The sequence below is a fragment of the Pithys albifrons genome, chromosome 7, assembly GCF_047495875.1.
Source record: "Pithys albifrons albifrons isolate INPA30051 chromosome 7, PitAlb_v1, whole genome shotgun sequence".
In the NCBI taxonomy this organism is placed as follows: Eukaryota; Metazoa; Chordata; class Aves; order Passeriformes; family Thamnophilidae; genus Pithys; species Pithys albifrons.
This window is the reverse complement of record NC_092464.1, coordinates 58,131,271-58,154,763: the sequence shown is the minus strand read 5'-3', so window position 1 is coordinate 58,154,763 and position 23,493 is coordinate 58,131,271. Positions and strand designations below refer to the sequence as shown.

Genomic DNA, 23,493 nt, shown 5'->3' with positions numbered 1-23,493 from the left:
GGACTTTGCTTGGAGAGCATCCCTGGATGCTGGAAAATCCTGGGATCCTCCCATCCCCCCAGATGGAGGTGCCTGGCACAGATCCCCTAAAACCCCAAACCATCAAGATTTGGCCAAAACCCCCTCCAAAATATGCAGATTAAGGCCAAAGGAATTCAAAGCACCAAAATTCACCTCCAAATTTTCTCTCTGTGGTCTCTCCACTTTGGGGTTCTGGGGGTCCCTCCTGTCCAGGCTCTTGGGGGTGCCTTGTGTTTTGGGGGTCCCTCTATGAGGTTCTGCCTTTTCCAGGCTCCTGGAGATCCTGGGAATGCCAGGGGTCCCCACTCTGTGATCTGACCCCTTTGGGGTTCTGGGATTCCCCCTCTCCAGGGTCCCAATTAGGAATGCCGAGGGTGCCAGAGGTCCCCTATGCCCTGACTCTCTGCTCAGGGATCCCCGTGGGATCCCAAAAAGGAGATCCCGGAAATGGGGCACCCTCAGGACCCCTGGCATCCTGGGGAGGGGGGGGCCTATCCTCAAACTGGGGGACCCCAGAGAGGAGGGACCCCAAGAATCCCAAAGTGGGGAGACCAGAGAGGAGGGACCCCTTTGATTCCCGGGACCCCTGGCAGCCTGGAGAGGGCAGGGACCCCAGAGAGGGGGAACTCTCAATTGACGTGGGACCCCCAGCGGCCAAGACAGGGGAGACCCCCAGAACCCCAAAGTAAAGAGACCAGAGAGAGGAAACTCCTGAGATGTTTTTTATTTACTTAGTCTTACTGTTTTAGAGGGTTTTAAGGGCACAAGATGCCTGGTGAATTCCAGAGATGGACTTGGGCAGGAAGATCCCCCAACCTTATTTTTCCCCCCAAACCAGGATTTCTCCTTTACAAAGCTTGTCAGGATGGAGGAGGAGGCTGCGAGGAAGAGGAAGGTGCCCCGGGACCCCCAGGCAGGTGAGGAGGAAGTCAGTGCCCCTTTGCCCCTCCCTTGTGCTGCATCTTCCAGCCCAGCATGGCCCCGGCTGCAGGACAACCCCGCTGCTGACGCCGTCCTGCCGGGGCCGGGTTTGGGGGGATGTCCTTGGCCTTCCCTGTGGGCCGGAGGCAAATGCCCTGCCTGTCCTTGTTCCTTCCTGCCCCAGGCCCCGAGCTGAGCACGGAGAGCACGGAGGACAAATCCCCCCGGCAGAACCTGCTGGCAGAGGCCGTTTTGAACGGCTTCACAGACCAGGAAGTCACCGGGAAGGAAAATCCACAGAGATACCCCAGGAGGAGAATCTCCAAAACTAGACCTGGGTGCTCTGAGGAGGAAAATCCAACCCAGTGCCCCAAAGGTGGCCGTGGCTTGAGCAGGTGCTCTGACCTGGTGATGGAGCAGCGACTTCACTCAAGGGAGAAGCGCTACAAGTGCTTGGAATGTGGGAAGAGCTTCAGCCAGAGCTACAGCCTGATCCGCCACCAAATGATCCACAGTGGGGAATGGGCCTACACATGTGGGAAATGTGGGAAGGGCTGCAGCTGCAGCTCTGAGCTGATCCGCCATCAAAGGATCCACACCGGGGAACGTCCCTATGAGTGTTCCGAGTGTGGGAAGAGGTTTCAGACCAGCTCAGTTCTCCTCAAGCATCAGCGCACACACACCGGGGAGAGGCCCTTCTCCTGCACTGACTGCGGGAAGAGATTCAACCACAAATCCAACCTCATCACCCACCGGCGCATCCACATTGGGGAGAGGCCAGACAGGTGTGAGGAGTGTGGGAAGAGCTTCACCCGGAGCGCTGCCTTGACCAAACACCAACGGACCCACCAATAAGGGAAGCCCTCAGAGTGCCCCAACTGCGGGAAGAGCTTCGTCTGCTGCTCCAGCTCCATCATCCATTGGAGTACCCACATTGGATGATCCACAGTGACCCACGTTGAGGACAGACCTGGTGACCCATGTTGGGTAAAGACCTGGTGACCCACTTTGGGTAGAGTCTTGGTGACCAACATTCCTGATGACTCACATTGGGAAAACACCTGGCTGGTGGTCTCCTCATCCTCCTGGTTCCCTGTAGGCATCTGGGTGAACAGAGTGGGAGGAACATCCATCAGGACACAGACCTGACCTTGAAAATCAATTGGGATGAGGGGATTTGATGGCTTTAGGCCTGTGACAGGACATCCCTCATTGGAATGTCCAAGCAAACAATGCCCTGTTTGCAAATGTGTCAGTGGTTGGCTGAGGGGACTCCACTCTGGTTTCAACCCCAGATTAACATCCTGATGGTGAGGCAACCCCAGGAGTCAAATGGCTGTCAGTCAATCCCTTTATACTCTAAAGGTCCAGTCCCCTTTCACAGGGGCAGGTTTTTCCAACATATCCCTTTTTGGGGTGTGTGTGTGGAGATTCCTCCCTTAGGGTGGGAGCCCCCACCAAGGTCACTCCTTGAGGCTGAGAGCAGAGATCTCCCCAGGTCCCTTGGGCTGGGTGAGTTCCATTGATCTCTACTTAATAATTCCTTCTTTTGTGATAGCTTTAGTAGAATTGCTTCATCAGTTGCTCTAGGATGGTGCACTGTCCTGTCTCACACTATACTGCTGGTAGGTTTAACACTTATATTGTGTAGTAAATAATTTTGATTGACATCTTTTATCTGATCACTTGTAATAATAAATAAACAAACCCTAAGCCTTCCATTATTCCCCTGCCCCAGGGTGCCTCCCCCTCTCCAGCAGCCCCAGCACCACACAGCAGGTTGGGAGCTCAGGGAGCCACCCCAGAGCCCCTTTTTCCCATCTCCCCTCTGCCCAAAGACCCCCATGGGACTGTCCATCCTGTCAGCCCAATCCCCATTTTCCACCCTTCTGCCTATTCCTCCCCTTTCCCATTGTCCGCTCAATCCCCAGCCCCCCCCCAAGGTCAGTTTGGGGGTCACAGCTCACACTTTCCCTCTTCTCCCACCCCTTACAACTCATGCCCCCAGTGTCCATCCACCTCCTGATCAGTTTTGGGGGTCCACCCCTCCCTTTTTCCCCATTTTTCTGACCTCTCCCATCCCTTTTCCCATTGTTCCCAGTCCTCAGTTTCCAGCACCACTCTGTTTTCAGAGGGGTCCCACTCCCCTCTCGCTCACTGTGGGGGTCCAACCACCCCTTTTATCCCCTTCCCCTCAGACCTTTCCCACCATCCCCTTGTCCCACCCCCCACCCTGCTCACCCAAGAACTCCTCACCCACAGCCAGGAGGGTCCCAGCACTACCAGTGCCCCTAAAGGTTCCCCCAGAAGGGGGTTTCGTGGGGACTTTGGTGAGCTCTGAGTGTGTTTGGGGGGTCTTTCCATGTTTTGTGTCAGTTTAAGGGGGTGCAGCTTATTGAGAAGTATTTGGTGAGATTTGATGTATTTCTGGAGGATTGAGAGTTGTTTGAGAGTTCAGGGGATTTGGGGGAGTTCAGGGGTATTTTAGAACAATTCAGAAATATCTGGGAGACCTCAGGTATTTTTGGACTATTTGGGGAAGAATGAAAGTTGTTTTGGGGAAGAATCAGGTATTCCAGTAGGTTTCAGTTATTCTGGGAGAATTCCTATATTGGGGGAGGGATCAGAGTTACTGTGGAATGAATTCAGGGATATTTTGGGATAATTGGTTTCTATTGGGATACTCCCACATGTGAGTCTCTGTCTGTGCTTCCCTCCCAGCTCAGATCTGCTCTGGCAGTCCCTGAGCCCTCAGTCCTGCCCCAAACTGCGGCCCTGGGGGCAGCTCTTTGAGTGACGTGGTGCAGCAGAGACCCCCCAGTGCGGCTCTTTCAGTGCAGGAAAGCCCAGGAGGGGCTGGAATCTCCCTTATCCCGGGCCGTGGGATGGAGGGCCCGGCACAGCATCCTCGGGGCTTTGGCAGAAAGGCTGCAGTGGGGAGGGACAGAGCGAGGGGGAGGGACTGACACACACCACTCATCTCTTGTTTGTGCCACTGGTGTGACACCCCCTTGTCCCCCTGAGCCCCGAGACGGATCCAGCAGCTCAGCGCCTGCTCCGCGCTCAGCCCCAAGCCCGGGATGGGCCGTGGGGTCTGGGACACAGCCCCACTCTGGGGGGCACAGTCCCACTCTGGGGGGCACAGCCCCGCTCTGGGGGGCAGAGCCGCTGCTGGGGGCACCGGGGGGGCCGGGGGGCCTTTATCCCCCTGGTGCAGCTCCGAGCGCCCGAGGGCACAGCCCTGGTTTGTGGGGCTGAGTCACAGCAACCCACCCAGGGCCGCCCTGTGAGCCAAAGTGCCTTTATTGACACCGTGGGCAGGCACAGGGGCTGTGTCTGACACGATGCAGCTCCCCAGGAGTCAAATTTGGGCCGGTTTGGGAGGGGAATTTCAGTGAGGACACCGGACATTCCGTGGTGCAGATCCATCTGAGTGACATCAATCACTGCACATCCTTCCAAACTACACAAACATCTTGTGAATCACCTGAGACACACATTTTTAGGGCTTAGGCAAATGGTTAAAAGACTGAATGTCTTTTGGCAATGTATTTTTCTTCTAACTAGACATTGTTTGCTGGTTGCAGCCTCTGGGACAGAGAGGTGTTTTGATTTATTTCTTGCAAATGCAGGACTAAACTCTTTCAAGGTTTTCTTTATCTAAAACTCTGTTTGGTTAAAAAAAAATTTGTTTTATCGTTTTACTGTTGTTTGTTCAGAAATTCCTGTCTCCTGCTTATCTTTGATAGAAAAATAGGAAACATTTGTCTTTTCCCCGGGTTCAGGGCAGTTTCTAATGAACAAACCCTTCTAAGTCGCTCTCAGCAAGTCCCACTATAGCAAGCCTGGCTTCAGGGCTGCCCTCCCACCCCCAGGTTCCAGCTGGTTTGGGGCTGCAGCCCTGCTGGGGCTCGGGGCTTGGTGCGGGTGAGGGCGGGAGGAGCGGGGTCTGGGGAGCTCGGCCCCAGTGTCCCCCCGTGTCCCCTCCCTAGGGGCTGTGTCCCCCCGAGTCCCCTCCCCAGACCCCGCACAGGGAGCGGCTCTCTGCCCGATCCTTCCCGCGGACCCCCCGGCGGGCTCGGAGCGAGTTTGTGCCTCGGGGGTGGCCGCAAACATCGCGTTCCTTCCCGGGTGTGACAGCCCGAGAGTGACACGCTCGGGACAGACATCGATTCTTTGTTACTGCAGAGCTGGCCCGGGGCTGCTTCACAAATCCAGCACCAACTGGCAAAGCTTTTTACCATTTCCACATCTTTGCAAACAAAGCTAAACAAGCTTGCAAGCAGCTACGAGACATTAAAGCTCAACAGAACGCTTGTTATTTCAGGCTCAGCTCTTTCCCTCCTGCAGGTTATGGGAAAGGGGTGTCAAAGCACAAACTCTGCTCTGATCCTTTCAGGTGTTTCCTTCCTCTTGGAAGAAGCAGCTCCTGCCCCTGAACAGGCTCCTATGCCCTCGCAAAAATTTCAGCTCCCTTTGAACTGTGAGCAGACAGTGACTTCTCTATTTCTTTAAAATTTAAATTGTCTTTTTCTCTTCTCTATTTGTCTTTTTTGCCTCTTGATCTTTTTCAATCTCTCTCCCTCCCCTCTCTTTCCCTCCCCTGCCTTTTCCCCTCCCTCTGTCCTTTCTGCCACCTCCTCCTGGCAATGCCTGTTCAGCTCAGGGAAACCCTGCCCTGCCAGGGCTTCCCGAGGTGCCTCTTGCCCCTCCAGCCCAGGGGCTGCAGAGCCCCAGCCAGGCTGTGCTGGCTCCATGGGATGTGGCACACGCGGGGGCTCGGCTGCCTGCAGGTCTCCTCAGCCTCTGCCTTGGCACAGGCGCCCCAGAGGATTCACCTGCAGGGGCTGGGAACACCAGTCCTGGGCTCTGAGGCTTCTCTGCCACAAAGGGAAAAGAAACCCAGGAGACAAAGTGTTCAGGCCAAGAGGAAGCGTTGAACCCCTGCAGTGATCCCGAGGAACAGTCCAAATGGGGCAATGCTGGGAAAACCAATGCCCTGGGGGAGGGCAGGGGGTGGGAAGAGCATCTCTCTCTTGGGAAGCACCAGTGGGATGGGGATGGAGCCCTGGGGTTGGTGTGGAGCACTCAAATTCCAGGCTGTGGTCACTTCTGAAGGCTGAAGATCCATCTCCAGGTCCTCAGACACACCTTGGTGCCTGTGAAGGACCTGCCTCAGCTCTCTTGCCCTCCTGAGTCCCAAGAAGATCCCTGTCCTGGGTAAGACTCAGGATGGACTGAGGATCCAGCAAGGGAGGCCAAAGCAGAGGGGAGAGGACCCAGCCCAGCCTTGTTCTGCTCTTCCCTTCCCCAGGGTCAGAATGGCAGACATCCCACCTGGTGCGTGTTCTCCCTCTGAGTGTGTTCCTGGGAAGCCTCAGCTTCAGCCTGGCTGTGGCCCTGACTGGTGGGTCCCACCCAGGCATCCCGTGGGGAGGATCCGGGCCAGGCACCTCCATTTTAGGAGATGGGAGGATCCCAGGATTTTCCCAGCATCTAGGCAGGCTCCCCAGGCAAAGCACCCTTTGGGGTGACTCCCTTTTTGCCCTAAACTGTGGCTCAGGCATCTGCTCCTCACTCTATCACAGGAATATCATCCCCAGTTTCTCTCGTGCAGCTGTAAGGAAAAATGCCAATAAATTTATCCCATTTTCCTGCTTTTTAGGGCTGCCCATGTGTCTCCCTCAGCTTTCTCTATTTCATTCTTTGGAGATGTCGTTTCCCTCAACCGGAATTCTGCTGTGTGTGCCCAGACATGTGGCCTGGTTTCCAAGGAAAATGCTGTTACTTTTCTGAGGCTGAGGGCAACTGGGCCACAAGCCTGGAAAGGTACAAGGCCCTGGAAGCTTCCCTGGCCATCAGAAGCATCACAAGTGAACTGATGAGAACTGGGCTTGAGCCTCTGTGCTAGCACCAGAGTGGGAAATGTGGAGAAATAAAGAGAATAAACCCATCCCCAAAACTGCCTGGCCCCAAACTGGTCCCAGTGCTGGAGCCTGGAGCCAAGCCCTTGGGAAAAGCCCCATCTCTGTTTGGGGGATGGACACAGGTGGGAAAGAGGAGGGGCTGAATGCAAGACCTGCCACCCCTGATGTTTCTTTGCTTTACACAAGTTCATTCTATGCTCTATTACTGGCTCGTAATAACATAACTAACCCCTAAAAGCCACAAAGATGGGCAGTTTGTGTGCCACTAAACAGACATGGAATAATCACAAAGAACTTCCCTCCCAGGGGATTTGCAGGAGGAATACACAGTGCTGCAGGACATTCTCACACAGAGGGTTTCTGGAGCAGTTCTGGGGTTAAATTTTGCAATAGAGAAAACCAACTGCTGGACTGACTGAAGCTCTGATTTGCCTACAGTGATGTGGGGATGATGGAAGACTTCCTGAGGTGCAGCTTGTATTCTTCAAACTGCCTTCCAGCCCCAAAAGCTCAGCAGCCTCTGCAAAGCAGGATGTGAAGCGCTGCAGAGCTGCTTCTGTGTCAGCAACGAGGGCGGCACCGTCAGCAAAAAGCAGCTCTGGACAAGGTGATTCAGGGGCTTGGTGTGGGCCTGCAGTCGCCTCAGGCTGAATGGGCTTCCATCGGTATGATATCGGATGGAGATGCCGTTTTCTTCATCGAGTTCTGCCATGGCTCTTTGGAGCATCCTACTGAAGAAGGTTGTCAATAGAGTTGGTGCAAGAACACAACCTTGTTTCACACCACTGGTTATTGGAAAGGGCTCAGAGAGTGCATTGCCAGATCTGACTTGTCCATGCTGATCCTCAGGATCCTCAGGATGATCATTTGGAGGAACCTGGGGGGACATCCTGAACATTCCAAGATCTGCCACAGCCCTTTTCTGCTCACAGTGTCAAAAGCTTTGGTGAGGTCAAGGAAAGTTCCATGGAGTCCTTTGTTCTGTTCCCTACAGTTCTCTTGCGAATCAGAGCTTAAGTCAGTCCAGCAGTTCCCCTACCTGGGAAGCATCATTTCCTTAGACAGTAAGATTGACAGAGACAGACAACAGGCCAGCAAAGGCTTACAGAGCCTTCTGAAAACTCCATAAAAGAGTCTGGTCCAAGAAACACCTGAAGAAAAGTACAAAGATCAGTGTCTACAGAGCCATTGTACTGTCTGCTCTTTTCTGTGAGTGTGAATTCTGGGTCATCTACCGCCACCACCTGCGGCTCCTCTAACGCTTCCATCAGCGCTGCCTCCGTTCAATCCTAAACATCTACTGGACTGATTATGTGACCAATGTGTGTGTTCTGAACAGGCAGGGGTCACCAGTATGGAGGCCATGCTGCTGAGAACACAGAACACTCACCAGATCATTTTCCCTGTTTCCTGCTGTAGCCCCTGCAGTTACAGGGCTCTGTTTGCTGGTTCACACTCAGATTTAGAGCCCCTGGAGAACAAGCAAACAAGGAGCCTCTATAGAGTCTATTCCTTGGCATGTTCTTGAGAGTGACTTTGCAAAAAGCCCTAAGACTGCATGTCTTGAGCTAAGGAGAAGCCCTTTCCTGATGGAGCTGATGTTGTGGAGCCCAGCTGTGTCCCAGCAGTGCCCATGGCCTGTCCCTGCCTGTGAGCCCAGGATGGACATGCAGCAGGTCTGTGTCCCAGCTGGCAGAGGACCAAGGCCTTAGTCCAGCCCAGGGGCTCTGCAGGAGAGTGTACAAGTGGAAAGAGAGCAGGTCAGCAAAGGCCCAGTGCTGGTGCTCCCTGGCAGTGCTGCTGTGCTGGGACTCTTTTGCGCTTCTCTGCACACATGGAACTGTACAGTAGGTGCCTGAAAGTCTCAAATCAAAAACCCCTAACCAGCCAGGCAGGGCTATTGCAAGAGAGTTTTTTTAAAAGTAGAGATAGCACAATTACTCTAGTACAGATTTAAAAGAGTAAAATTAATGAAAATAAAAAATTAATTAGATAAGAGGAAGAATAAAATAATTTAATTGACCACAACATTATGACAAAAAGAACCCACTGATCACCAAGAAAAACCTGGGAAGGCAAAATGAGCCTGTCATGAGTTTTATTGTGAACAATGTACAGAAGAAAACTGGCAGGTTCTTGCTGCTGAAAAGCATCCAGTCATCATTTTCCTCAGGGCATCCTTGAGCTTCTGGTTCCTCAGGCTGTAGATGAGGGGGTTCAGTACTGGAGGCAGCACCGAGTACAGAACTGACAGGGCCAGATCCAGAGATTGGGATGAGACGGAGTCAGGCTTCAGGTAGGAAAATGTGCCAGTGCTGACAAACAGGGAGACCACGGCCAGGTGAGGGAGGCACGTGGAAAAGGCTTTGTGCCGTCCCTGCTCAGAGGGGATCCTCAGCACAGCCCTGAAGATCTGCACATAGGAGAAAACTATGAAAATGAAACAACCAAAAGTTAACCAGACACTAACCAGAAGAAGCCCAACTTCCCTGAGGTAGGAGTGTGAGCAGGAGAGCTTGAGGATCTGTGGGATTTCACAGAAGAACTGGCCCACAGCATTGCCCTTGCACAAGGGCAGGGAAAATGTACTGGCTGTGTGCAGCAGAGCATTGAGAAAGCCACTGGCCCAGGCAGCTGCTGCCATGTGGGCACAAGCTCTGCTGCTCAGGAGGGTCCCGTAGTGCAGGGGTTTGCAGATGGCAACGTAGCGGTCGTAGCACATGATGGTGAGGAGGAAAAACTCTGTTCCCATAAGAAAGAATAGAAAGAAGACCTGTGCAGCACATCCCATGTAGGAGATGGTTGTGGTGTCCCAGAGGGAGTTGTGAATGGCTTTGGGGACAGTGGTGCAGATGGAGCCCAGGTCTGTGAGGGACAGGTTGAGCAGGAAGAAGTGCATGGGGGTGTGCAGGTGGTGGTCGCAGGCTACGGCGCTGATGATGAGACCGTTGCCCAGGAGGGCAGCCAGGGAGATGCCCAGGAAGAGCCACAAGTGCAGGAGCTGCAGCTGTCGTGTGTCTGCCAATGGCAGGAGGAGGAACTGGCTGATGGAGCTGCTGTTGGGCATTTGCTGCTTCTGGAGGTGGGACACTGTCCAAGGAGGAAATAACAGTGACAAATCAGATGAGATATTTCTGAGAATAATCACAGCCATGTCCCAGTACCCCTTTCCCTACTGCTCACACTCCCCACTTTTCCTTTTTCAGGAAACTTTGCTTCATATCCATGGCTGGAGCCCTGCTTGGTGCTCACTACATTTCCCATGAGGAGCAGCCCCTCTGCCCACTGGCTGTGAGGGTCAACCCTGCTCTGCTCCAGGGGGGTCATGGCCATGGTGGGGGCAGGGCCCATCCTGGTGTTCAGCTGTGTCAGATGAAACTGCTCCTGAAGCAAAAGTTCTCATGGGCATCTGCACTCCCAGTTTTGAGAAGATTTCAGGATTCCAGAAGGCAGTTTCAGAGGTTTGGGTGTTTTGTTTCTGACTCCCCTCATCTTCCCTGTGGAGTTTTCCTGGATGTCAGAACCCCTCAGCATTTGTGCTGCCCTCAGGGAGAACAGAGCAGGGCTTCCCAAACAGGACAATGTCTCTGGCTTAGTGCAGAGTGAGGGGAGCTGCTCTGTCCCTCTGCCTTCTTCCAGCTGCCCTGGGCTTGGCACTTCCTCAGACAGAGAGTGATCACACTCCCATTTTTGCCTGAAATTCCACCAGACACTGTTGAGAGCAAAGAGATCCATCACAGACCACTCAGTGTCTCAGCCTGGCTCAAGGTCTCAAGGACACACATGGCTCATCTCACCAACTCAACAGCATTTCCTGGGATGGGCACAGCATCTCTGCCCCTCTGCACTGGGGATTTCAGATAACACAATTATGCTGAGGGTGATTTGCATTCTTGAGGGCAGCTCCCAGCTTGGAAGGACATCTCAGAGAAGAGCCAAGTGTCCTGACAATGGGGTTGATTCTGGGAAACACACCTCATTCTCCAGGCACACAGAATTCACTACTGACAGCCCCATAGGTCAGAGGAAAATTGGAATGTCTCATTCCCAGGGACCCACCTGCCTGAGGGGGATCACAGGATCAGTGATTGACTCTGTAGCTTGAACTCCCATCCCCAGTGAGTCTGACTGAGAGAACAAGGAAACAATTCCAGTAACATGGGCAAGTTGAGAAACAAGGAAATACAGGTGGGAGAAGCCAGGGCACAGCTCACTGGACATTCAAGGCAGCCTCACCCTGATCCAGCTGTGCAACCTCCCAGACACCAGCAGTGCCAGGTAGTTGTTCTCAACCCCTGTGCAGCTCCTCAGAGTTCCCTCTGCAACATAAACCACCAGGCATGTGGCTTGAGAGCTTGATAGTAATCCCTCCTTTCACGTTCTCCTTGAAGTATCCCCTGGAAAATATCCTGCAGTGCTCTGGTTCTGTAAGCAGTCCTCACCGATAAAACTCTCACTTGATAGCTGAACAAACCTGCTCTGCACTGCCCTGTCAGGGTTTGCTCTTTCCACCCACAGCCTCTCTCCCAGCACTGAGGGAGCTCCCCAGACCAGCTGAGAGCTGCCTCTGGCACGTGGCAGAGCTCCTGCCCTGGCACAGCACCCTGGGCTGCAGGACCCTGCTGTGAAGGACAGCCTGGGACAGCCTGGGTGGCACAGCCTGGATTCAAACCCTACAGCCATCCCTGGGAGGAGTGAACCCTGCTGGGATGTCCCTGGGATGGTGCAGCAGAGAGTCCCTGCTTTGCAGCCCGTCCTCATCTTCAGCACCAGAGACACTGTGATATCCCACATTAGAGACCCCCCAGGCTGTGGGATGTGCCAACGTTGGGAGATCTTCCCACAAACTGCACATACATTGCCCTTCATGCAGACTTACCGTGTGAGAGCCTGGAAAGATTCCTCTTCTGTGGATCTTCCTCTCAGATTTCCTCACACCCCAGACTGTGTGTAACCTCTCTCTGCCCTGCTTTTCTGCCCTCGGTGTGTGCAGGCAGTGCCCTGAGCCCTGCTGGGCTGTGCACAGGAGCTGCTCCTGGGCAGAGCTGTCTCTCTGCAGCGCTGCCCGCTTGCCAGGAGCTCCCTGTGTGCCAGGAGCCCAGCCCAGCTCAGCAGCACAGCAACAGCCCAGGGCATTTAATGGCCCTCTGGGGGGTTTGGTGCTGAGTCCCTGAACATCAGACCCTGAGGAAAGGTGCAGGAACCTGTTGAGAAAGCAAAGTCAGAATCAAACTTTAAAGTTTCTTTTGTAGTTAATGGGTCCCTCTGAGGGACATAACTGAGAAAATGTCCCCAGAGTCCAGTTAGAAAACAAAGAGACAATGATGACAAATATGGACTAGGAAAGAAAGGTCACTCTGATGCTGAGGAAAGTAAGAAGCATTTCATTAACCCAAAGCCAACAAACATGACCCCCAGGCCCTGGGAAGAGAGATCCTGTCCCTCCCTCATTCCTCAGGGCTATTCCTTGGGCACCGGGGTGTGGGATGTGGAATACCAGGGGCAGGAGGATGGGGTGGCACCTCCCAGGCTGCTGAGCAGGGACAAGGAGGCAATGAGGCCCCAGGGCTGCAAGGCTCACTTGTCTCCTCATGCCATCAGGGGCACACACAGCAGCCATGGCCAAAGGCCTGCACAACTTGGCTCTCTTGGGGCCTTTCAGCTTCTGCACATCCCTGTCTCCTCTCCAGCCCAGGCTGTCCTACGGTGTCCATGCCCTGCCCCTTTCCCTGCAGGCTGTCGGCATCCCCCGGCTGCCCCACCTCGCTGGCCCCTTCCTGCACTGACATCTCTCCCTCCTCCCTGGCTCTGCCTTGGAACACAAAGCCTTGGACTGATCCAGACTCCTTCAGGGGGATGTGTTGCACCACAGCAATGCCCTTGGGCAGAAATTTCTTTCTCCTTGTGTGCAGTCTGGACCTCACCAGTTTCCCTTCAAGGCCTCTCAGGCTTCTCCTGTTCATTCCTCAGTCTCCACACCACTGGGCCCAGGGCTTGGAGGCTTCCAAACCCCTTCATACGATATCTCTGGTATTTAGCCATGAAAATGTTGTGCTCTTAGTGCAGGAGAGACACAGTGACACTTTTTGCCAAAGGTTGGATTGGCAGAACAAGGCACAGGAACTGGTATTGAATGAGGGGAGATTTCCATTGGATGTCAGGAAGAAATATTTTGTGCTGAGGGTGGCAGGAACCTGGGCCAGGTTACAGAGTAAGTGGAAACCCCATTCCTGGAGCTGCCCAAGGTTTGGAATTTTGTACAACCTAAATTTGTGGAAGGTGTCCCTGAGTAATTGAAGTGCACTTTGACTAGTGGCTATTTTAGGTCTCTTCCAACCCAAACAGTTTATTATTCTTTTTTCCTATATCCCCAACTCCTTCTCCACAGGGTTGCATATACTGACATGCACCATGTTGGCATTTTAATGTGACCTAATCCCCAACACTTTATGAAAATGGAAAAATAGTCCTTTTAGGGACATAAATTTCAATGACTTTGGAGGAACCTTTCAAAACTCAAAAGTTACAAAGGAACTAATAGAAATTTCCAACATCTCTGCATGAAAGGCTCCCCAAGTGATCAGTGACAACCCCAGGATGGCCTTGCAGCTGAGGTTGGGTTTTCTCACTCAGGTACTGAGACTCAGCGTGAGAAGCGAGAAAGTGCATTTAGGGATTATGCAAGACGTGCCATGGGATGTCCAGGAAATGAATGAAGTGATATGTGGAGGAACAGGCATGAAAAAATAAAGAGAAAAGGGTATGAAAGGAGCTGATCATGTGCAAAGAGGTGACTGGTCAGTGCCTTTCCTTGCCATGTCCTGCAACTGATCCCACAATCTTTCCCATTTTCTTAATCCCTCCATTGCTAAGAAATCTCTGGGACAAGGGATCTCTGTGCTGTGTGTATGGGGGGACATCCAAGTGCCAACCTCTAGAGTGGGAGCCACAAACCATCAGGTCTTGAGTCTTTTGAGGGTCCAGACACTGGTGAGACTGGTATGTGTGCACAGAATACTGGTGGGTGTGTGGGTGGGTGGAACCACCCGTGAACATCAAACCAGAGTAACCAGTGACTGGCAGAGGCCTGGGAGCCGCTGTCTGAGATCATCTCCTGAGGGATCCACATTGTCTGGGTGTCTCTGCAGCTCTACATCTTCTCCTGACATGGCAGAGCACACAAACAGCCCATCCTTGTGTCCCTTTCCCCACTCACTGGGCTTTAGTTTGGCCCAGAAACCTCCTGAGGTCCCTTCCAGGATGAGTTCCTGTGCATTTCCCTCCCCATGGGCCTTCCTTTCCTGATGCAGCATCTGTGGGGCAGCAGAGCTGGGTCAGTGCAGGGCCAGGGATGGCTGTGACAGGGTCCATGAAGCCACTGCCAGGAGGTGACAGCAAGGACAGTTTGCAAAGACAAAAATTAGATGTGGGGACTTTGTTTTTTAAGGAAAGGAAGGTTTGGCTGGAGCTGCCATGTGAAGAGGATGAAAGACAAGGGGTGTTGAGGGAAATGGAATGCTCAGCCTGGAGATGAGGAAAAGACTTTTTCCCAGTTGAAGGGCCAGTGCAGAGCAGGGTGGCCACGAGCCCAGGCTGCCTTCCTGCCTGCCAGGGTTGGTGGGGCTGTGTGACAGAGCTGCCCCCAGAATCAGAACCTGGGGGGCTCTCCCACCTGCCCCACTCCTTCAGCTCCCCAAGTATGGCAATTTTTTGTTGAGTGGGTTCCCTGATGTGCTGGATGACCTCACAATGCTCCCTGGCCAGAATGTCTCCTGAGGGCCACCCAGGCTTCAGCAGTGGAAGTGACCTCACAACCATCACATGCCAGCCATATCCCCCATGCCTGGCCTCCCCTTCCCTCTGCCTCTCTCTGGTCTCAGATTATATTGTAGGAATGGTTTTAATTAGCCTTTTAATGAACTGCTTGAATTAATGACAAGTTGTGTGTTGGGCCTTAAGTCACTTTCAGCCAGCACTCAGCAGAATTTAACCAAAGCTGCCATTGTGAGAACACAGCTTGGGAAAAGCCTCCCTGAGTGGTCTGAGGCACAACCCATTGCCTTCTGCACCCACAGCACAAGAAATATCAGCTGCCCTTTGTGCCAATGGATCTGCAGTGTCTGGAAGGGAAGAACTCTTGTCAGGAATGGACACGTGAAGAAGATGAAAAACTTGCCCAAATGCCTTAAAAACAGAATTTGTACTGTTGTATAAATGCATGTCACAACATGGATTCTTTTGTTCTCTTTTGCCTCGTCACTGTCCTCTTCCCAAAATCCCACAAGATAACCTTTACCTCACCACTCAGGAATGCATGTAGTGTCCTGGAGGAAGCTTCAAGTTTTCTTACTGGTTCTTATTTACTCTTTTGTCTTGGTTCTTAACCCTGGATTTCCTTTGGTAATAGTCCAAATCCCCCCTTGATCACTATTGGTCATATTTTGAGTCCCCCAAAACCTTTATATACCCCTACCCTATATCAATAAACTCTCTCTCTCATTCCTCTCCTTTGGTCTCTGTGTGGCTCTTTTTAGGTTCTTTGGAGACCTCGTGGTGGGGGACAGAGTGGGAGCACATCCCCTCCAGGTAACAGGCTGACTCCCAGGACCTGGAGTCCCTCTCAGCCATTGCATCCCTTTCTATGGGGCTGGACCTGGTGGGTCTTTCTGCAATACTGCCTTTAATTTCCCTTTTTGGAAGGTATATATTTTCCCCAGCTGGGTCAAGATGTTGGGGTCTGTCACAGCTGCCTGAAGTAACTCAGAATCATAGAGTGTCCTGAGTTTCAGGGACCTTAAAAGATCACCTGGGTACAACCTCAGTGACATGGACATGCACAACTTCCACTAGACTAAGTTGCCCAGAGCTCTGCCCAGCCTGGTCTTGAACACTAGAGATGGAGCAGCCACAGCTTCTCTGGGAAACCTGTGCCAGACTCTCAGCACCCTCACAGGGAAGAATTTCTTTCTAATACCTCATCTAAACTTGCTCTCTGTCAGTGTGAAGCCATTGCCTATTTTCCTGTCACTCCAGGTCCTTTAAGTTTCTTTTGTTGTTAATGAGTCCCTCTGAGGGACATAACTGAGAAAGTGTCCTGAGATTCCAGTTAGAAAACAAAGAGACAATGATGACAAATATGGACTAGGAAAGAAAGGTCACTCTGATGCTGAGGAAAGTAAGAAGCATTTCATTAACACAAAGGTCACAGCCATGACACCCAGGATATGGGAAGAGAGATCCTGTCCCTCCCTCATTCCTCAGGGCTATTCCTTGGGCACCGGGGTGTGGGATGTGGAATACCAGGGGCAGGAGGATGGGGTGGCACCTCCCAGGCTGCTGAGCAGGGACAAGGAGGCAATGAGGCCCCAGGGCTGCAAGTTTCACTTGTCTCCTCATGCCATCAGGGGCACACACAGCAGCCATGGCCAAAGGCCTGCACAACTTGGCTCTCTTGGGGCCTTTCAGCCTCTGCACATCCCTGTCTCCTCTCCAGCCCAGGCTGTCCTATGGTGTCCATGCCCTGCCCCTTTCCCTGCAGGCTGTCGGCATCCCCCGGCTGCCCCACCTCGCTGGCCCCTTCCTGCACTGACATCTCTCCCTCCTCCCTGGCTCTGCCTTGGCACACAAAGCCTTGGACTGATCCAGACTCCTTCAGGGGGATGTGTTGCACCACAGCACTGCCCTTGGGCAGAAATTCCTTTCTCCTTGTGTGCAGTCTGGACCTCCCCAGTTTCCCTTCAAGTCCTCTCAGGCTTCTCCATTTCTTTCCTCAGTCTCCACCACACTGGGCCCAGGGCTTGGAGGCTTCCAAACCCTTCATACGATATCTCTGGTATTTAGCCATGAAAATGTTGTGCTCTTAGTGCAGGAGAGACACAGTGACACTTTTTGCCAAAGGTTGTATTGGCAGAACAAGGCACAGGAACTGGAACTGAATGAGGGGAGATTTCCATTGGATGTCAGGAAGAAATATTTTATGCTGAGGGTGGCAGGAACCTGGGCCAGGTTACAGAGTAAGTGAAAACCCCATTCCTGGAGCTGCCCAAGGTTTGGAATTTTGTACAGCCTAAACTTGTGGAAGGTGTCCCTGAGTAATTGAAGTGCACTTTGACTAGTGGCTATTTTAGGTCTCTTCCAACCCAAACAGTTTATTATTCTTTTTTCCTATATCCCCAACTCCTTCTCCACAGGGTTGCAAATACCTACATGCACCATGTTGGCATTTTAATGTGACCCAATCCCCAACACTTTATGAAAATGGAAAAATAGTCCTTTTAGGGACATGAATTTCAATGACTTTGGAGGAACCTTTCAAAACTCAAAAGTTACAAAGGAACTAATAGAGATTTCCAACATCTCTGCATGAAAGGCTCCCCACGTGATCAGTGACAGCCCCCCAGGATGGCCTTGCAGCTGAGGTTGGGGGTTTTCTCACTCAGGTCCTGAGACTCAGGATGGGCAGGCAGAAAGTGCATTTAGGGACAGTGCAAGACTTGCCATGGGATGTCCAGGAAATGACCAAAGTGATTTGTGGAGGAAGAGGTATGAGAAAACAGAGAGAAAAGGGTATGAAGGAGCTGGGCATGTGCAAAGAGGTGACTGGTCAGTGCCTTTTTCTGGCTGTGCCCTGTAACTGATCCCACAGTCTGTTCCATTTTCCTAATCCCTCCACTGCCAAGAACTTTCTGGGAGAAGGGATCTCTGTGCTCTGGGTTTGAAGGGAGGTCCAAGTGCCAACCACTGGAGTGGGAGCCCCAAAATCATCATATCTTGTGTTTTTTGGGGGCCCAGACACTGGTGAGACTGGTGTGTGTGCACAGAACACTGGTGGGTGTGTGGGTGGGTGAGTGGGTGTAACCACCAGTGACCATCAAACCAGAGCAAACAGGGATTGGCAGAGGCCTGGGAGCTGCTGTCTGAGATCATCTCCTGAGGGATCCACATTGTCTGGGTGTCTCTGCAGCTCCACATCTTCTGCTGACATGGCAGAGCACACAAATAGCCCATTCTTGTGTCCCTTTCTCCACTCACTGTGCTTTGGTTTGGCCCAGAACCCGCCCGAGGTCCCTTCCAGGATGAGTCTCTGTGCATTTCCCTCCCCCATGGACCTTCCCTTCCTGATGCAGCATCTGTGGGGCAGCAGAGCTGGGTCAGTGCAGGGACAGGGCTGGCTGTGACAGGGGCCATGAAGCCACTGCCAGGAGGTGAAAGCAAGGACAGTTTGCAAAGAAAGTGTTAGATATGGGGACTGTTTTTGAGGGAGGGAAGGTTTGGCTGGAGCTGGCATGTGAAGAGCATGAAAGACAAGGGGTGTTGAGGGAAACAGGGAATGTTCAGCCTGGAGATGAGGATAAGATTTTTCACCAGTTGCAGGGCCAGTGCAGAGCAGGGTGGCCACAAGCCCAGGCTGCCTTCCTGCCTGCCAGGGTTGGTGGGGCTGTGTGACAGAGCTGCCCCCAGAATCAGAACCCGAGGGGCTCTCCCTCCTGCCCCACTCCTTCACCTACCCCAGATGGAATTTCTGTTGTGTGGGTTCCCTGATGTGCTGGATGACCTCACAATGCTCTGTTGCCGACCAGCGCCTAGGGAGACTGCACACACCAATGTGATGTTCAAGCAAATCCCAAGTTTATTCAAAAACACAGGTATATATGACCTCAAGTGACCCCGCCCCAGGTGCGGTGGTCTGACTCCCATTGGTTGAGGCTGGAAACATGTCCTTTTAAGGTGAAAACAAAACGTGTAATGTGGTCCTCCAGACCCACCTGAATCGGGCTGCAACATCCCCCCCTTTTGTTTCAAAGAACAAAGCAAAAATGCAAACAACATAATACACATCATGCATATTGCAACTTGAACAGAAAGGCTGAAAATTTTGAAAATTGAGAAATAACATTTTGAAAGTCTTAAATTTTGCTAATTCAAGACTTAACAGCGTATTTGCAGGTTACACATCCCTACCTCCCCCTCTCTTTTCAAAATAGACTTTTGGAAAAAGGTACAGTAACCTTTGTAAACTAACACAAACCAATACATGACTAAGACACGTATGTTTGGAATTTGAAACTTACAACTAGTGCAAAACAAGAAACTTTTCTTTCACGCGTGAATTTGTGGTCTTTTTGTGCAGTCGTCACCGCACAGACCACTGTAAACAAACTACAAAGTTTATTAAATTTTGTGCAAAGTGTCCAAGAGTGCAGAGTGACTTCCCTTAGCAAAGAAGCAAGTTCAGTCCAGCTGAGCTAAATCTCCTTATGTTCAAGGTCCATTCTCAGAACTTCTGTGTGGCCATCACAGAGGTTTGAGAATGAAGCTTTGATTTTTAGTCCTTATACACCCTTGGTAAAGCAGTAAACAAGTGTGAATTCACAGAGGAAATTCACAAAGGCTAAACATAACCACTTACATTCTGCAGAAAATGTTCAGCAGCTGAGGGGACAGGTGTCCTTATCCCTACAGCCTGCTGGGCAACTTGGCAGTGCAATAAGCTCAAAACTGCACTTTAACTGAAAGTTAACAGAATTTCAAAATATAGGTAGCTTGTCAGGATTATTTTTCACTGCTTGTGCTTCTTTGGAGTGTTTGCTTAATTCTGTGGAACATATTCCTTTAAACTCATCACATTGGTAACCATGAATCATCAACAAGAATCTTAGGGCTTCTCTGTTTTGTAATACTGCTTGTTCTATCCTATCAGCATCTGTTGAGAAATCATTAAGCATTTTGGCAATGATGTTTAGTTGCTCCTGCACCCAGTAGTTAAGCATTTGCACTAAACGTAATGCTCTGTCTACACGAACTGGGGAAAAAACTGCTTCTAGCAAATTTCCTGTATCACTCCAATGTTCTATGGTGTTTTCCTCAACTTGAGGACTAGACCACTTAACATGCTCTTGTATTGATTGTGTAAATTTGGTCAGCTGGCCTAAGTAACAAGGTCCACTTTTTGCCTGGGCAGGTATTCCAGGCCATGCTCTATTACCACAAATTAAGAAATATCCAGGAGGCAACGCTCTTCTCTGGTTACCTTTTGTGTGAACCAATCTTGTTTTGGGGTAACTTGTATTTTGTGAACCAATAACATTTCAACACCAACTGCTATTGGTGTAACTCTTATTATGAGGAGTGACATCTCTGCTTCCCACAGGAAAATATTGCTGTGACCAGTGTTTGTTTGACCATTCTGATACACTGGAATGCACAGGGTGAAATTCAACACGTGACTCATTTCCAGGGAGAGCTCCTACTAACCTTAGCTCTTGTGGATCTCTCTCTAAGGAAGTATTTAATTGCCATATGATGTCTGCTATGGTTTCTCCAGTACCACTGCAGGACACTTTTGCTTCCTCAATACCAAAAGGAATGAAATCTTTGATGTTATGATAAGGTATTCCTATAAGGCACACTTTGTTTGGTTCTCCTGCTTTAACCATGTTATCTGAGCAGAAATTTTTTAGATTTGCCTGTTGAGAAAGCATTATCCATACATTTTGATTAGTAACAGCAACAAGACAAGTTACAAGTGCAAGAGATACACTTAGATACTCTCTGGATTTAACTACCCTTTGAATTATGGTGGCTAGATGCTTTTCATCTGGCTTCACCATAGCTGTGAAGGCTTCTGAAATGGTCTTTTGAGTTACCAGAGGCTTCCCTGTTCTAGGAAGGTTAGAAAAGACAGCTAAAGCAGCATTTTTGGATCTTTCAAATCCCTTTTTTACTACATCATGATTCCCAGCTCTCCCCAGCATGTCCCAAACAGAGGCTTCTTCCTGCGCTGTTGTTGAAGACTGCAGGTGCCAGTTTTCTGGCGCGGGGCAAGTCCCTGCGGGTGCTGAGGGTTCCGGTGCCTGTGCTGGCAGCTGCGGGCAGCGCACGGCTATCGGGGAGAGGGTCCCCGCTGGTGCTGCAGAGCTTGTGTTCTGCGCGACTGGCGCTGTGGGAACTCGCTCTCGGGGCGCTCGCGCTGTGGTTGGCGCACAGTGAAGGGAACGACCAGGGGGAGCTCCGGTGGCTCCGCTCCACTGGGGAGGAGTCTCTCCCCTCTCCATGACGCGGTCAATCCACGCAGGAGGTGGTCGGGGTGGCACGGGAACTGATCCTCCCCTGACCCCTGCAGGCTGCGGCATACCCGCGCCTGGCGCATGCGCTGTGATTGCCATGGAGTAGGGAGGGGGGTCAGGCGGTCCTTGCACCTCATGGTAAGGGCGCGCTGTTCCTTTGTTTGATTTCGCGGGCTTTGCCATCACGTGGTCTCTTTGTTTTCCTGGCCACGCGGTTTCGAGTCCTGCCGAAATGTCTCCCACGGCCGCCTCTTGCCGCAACGGAGCGACTCCGGCGTACCCGCAGGGCGGCGGGGAGCGCGGCGGCGGGGCGACTCCAGCCCCGAGGTACCCGCAGGGCATTGGCGGCGGCGGCGGCGGAGCCGGCGCCGAAGGTGGATGGACAGGGAGAGAGAAACTCCATGGGGTTTGTCCCCCCCTCCACATGTCTCTCTCGGCTGAGGGCATTCCCCATCGCGCCTTCTCGGAGTTGGGATTTAAATAAAAGTCACTCATGGTTTGGTTTTCTGCGGCGTGTCTTGTGGGGTTCCAAGGTTGCTGCTGAGGTCCGGCCGCTTCTACAGCGGCAGCTGGTGGCCTCATTTGCTGTGCATAGGCTGTTTCTTGGTAGTTGTAAGGCGGTGCAAAGACGACTTCTTGGCTTTTTACGGCGGCGAACGGCGTGGAAAAGCTTTGATTCCATCGTTGCTGTGGTCTTGCCGGGTTTTCCGGAGCGGGAGCGGGCGGTGCCTCGTGTGGGTACCGCGGCGGGAGTTCCGCAGGCGGCACGGGCAGAGAGGGGTACCACAGCAGCGTTTCTTCGAGCAGCGGTGCCCACGGCGGTGCAGAAGGGTGTTCAGGGGAAAAACTGCTATGTAGAAGCTGACTTTTTTCCTTTCTCTCCGGTAGATCGAGGTTTTTACGGCCTCGTTCTACCTCTAACAGCATTTTCCTTACAGCTGCATATGACAAAATGTGCGGCAGAAATTTTTCGTGTGCAGTTTGCACTAAATTCCACAAATCTGCCCCAATTTTATCACACACTTCTATGGAAAGCGTGGAATTGGCATCTGTTAGGTGCCTTCGAGTGAAACACCAATCCAAAAATTCCTGTAATGCTTGTCTTTCAATGTTTGTTTTTGTAACACGAGCTAGTTTTTCAAATTTATCAAGCAATAAGTTCGTTTTAGTCGAGTTGGAATTTCCCATGTTTCTTTAACTCACCGGTTCGAAGGTCATGGTTTCTTCAGTCCACGTTCTTCCAGCAGCTCTCAGGGCCACTACACAAAACTCCCAAGTTTACGGGAGACAGAAGCTCTCGGAGGCTTCTCCACAAAGCACCGAAAAAGCTGGGGCATAGCAGCTCTCAGGGGCCACTTCTTAAGGTTCTAGGCAGGTCTGCAGGTGGGTTTCATGTCCTCAAGTCACGTCGAGGTCCTACCAATTGTTGCAAACCAGGCCTAGTGAGACTGCACACACCAATGTGATGTAAAGCAAATCCCCCGTTTATTCAAAAACACAGGTATATATGACCTCAAGTGACCCCGCCCCAGGTGCGGTGGTCTGACTCCAATTGGTTGAGGCTGGAAACATGTCCTTTTAAGGTGAAAATGAAACTTGTGAGGTGGTCCTCCAGACCCACCTGAGTCAGAGGCTGCAAAACCCTGGCTTGTCTAAGACCACAGAGGCACAGCTCCTGGTGCTTTGAGATTTCCTTCTTAAAACACCTGCATCCATCCTGCACTCCTTTCTCCTTCAGGACTGACTCCCAAGGGACTCCATCCATCAGTTTCCCAAACTGGCCAAAGTCTGTCAGCTCTCAGTCCAAGGTGTCAGTTCTGTTGGTGCCCCTCCTTCCTTCACCCACAATGGAAATCCCCATTATTTCATGGTCTCTGTGCCCAAGACAGCCCTGACCACCACATCACCCACCAGCCACAGAATCATAGAATGCTTTGGGTAATAAGGGACCTTAAAGAGCATCTCGTTCCAACCCCAGGGGCAGGAACACCTTTGACTAGACCAGGTTGCTCAGAGCCACATTCTGCTTGGCCTTGAACAACTTCTAGTGATGAAGCAGCCAGAACGTCTCTGACCAACCTGTGCCAGGGCCTCACCACCCTCACCATAAAGAATTTCTTACCAATATCTATCTCATCTAACCCTTCTCTCTATCAGTGTGAAACCATTGTCCCTTGTCCTGTCTTTGCAGATCTTTGTAAGCAGTCTCTCTTCATCTTTCTTGTTGGCTCCCTTCAGCCACAATTAGGTCACCCCAAGGCCTTCCCTTCTCCAGGCTGAAAGATCCCAATTCTCTCAGCCTTCCCTCATGGCAGAGCTGCTCCATCTCTCTGATCATCCTGGTGCCTCCTCTGGACTTGCTCCAACAGCTCCTTGTCCTTGCTGTGCTGGGACCCCAGGGCTGGAGGCAGCTCTGCAGGTGGGGCAACATCCAACCAGGTGTGTTCCAGCAAGGACAGTGTGGAACCTCCTGGAACCAAAGGGGACATTGTGACACCACAGAACCTCCTGGAACCAAAGGGACACTGTGACACCACAGAACCTCCTGGAACCAAAGG

General features: G+C 51.9%; 2 protein-coding genes across 2 annotated transcripts in view; one reads left to right on the top strand and one right to left on the bottom strand.

Moving 5' to 3' along the window:
* The window catches only part of LOC139673814 (zinc finger protein 850-like), a 701,437-nt gene that overhangs the window by 75,101 nt on the left and 602,843 nt on the right, over window positions 1-23,493 (bottom strand). The gene's annotated exons all lie outside the window — the stretch shown is intronic.
* Window positions 887-2,000, top strand: LOC139674217 (zinc finger protein 3-like). Its single transcript, XM_071560406.1, has 2 exons — window positions 887-938; window positions 1,127-2,000. The coding sequence occupies exons 1-2, from the start codon at window positions 887-889 to the stop codon at window positions 1,795-1,797; spliced, it is 723 nt and encodes a 240-aa protein (XP_071416507.1). The 3' UTR covers window positions 1,798-2,000.

Excerpts from the sequence above, each read along its gene's own strand:
- LOC139674217 (XM_071560406.1), top strand. The coding sequence starts at position 887 with ATGGAGGAGGAGGCTGCGAGGAAGAGGAAGGTGCCCCGGGACCCCCAG. Across the intron at positions 939-1,126 it reads GCCCCGGGACCCCCAGGCAG|GCCCCGAGCTGAGCACGGAG; the intron begins GTGAGGAGGAAG and ends TTCCTGCCCCAG.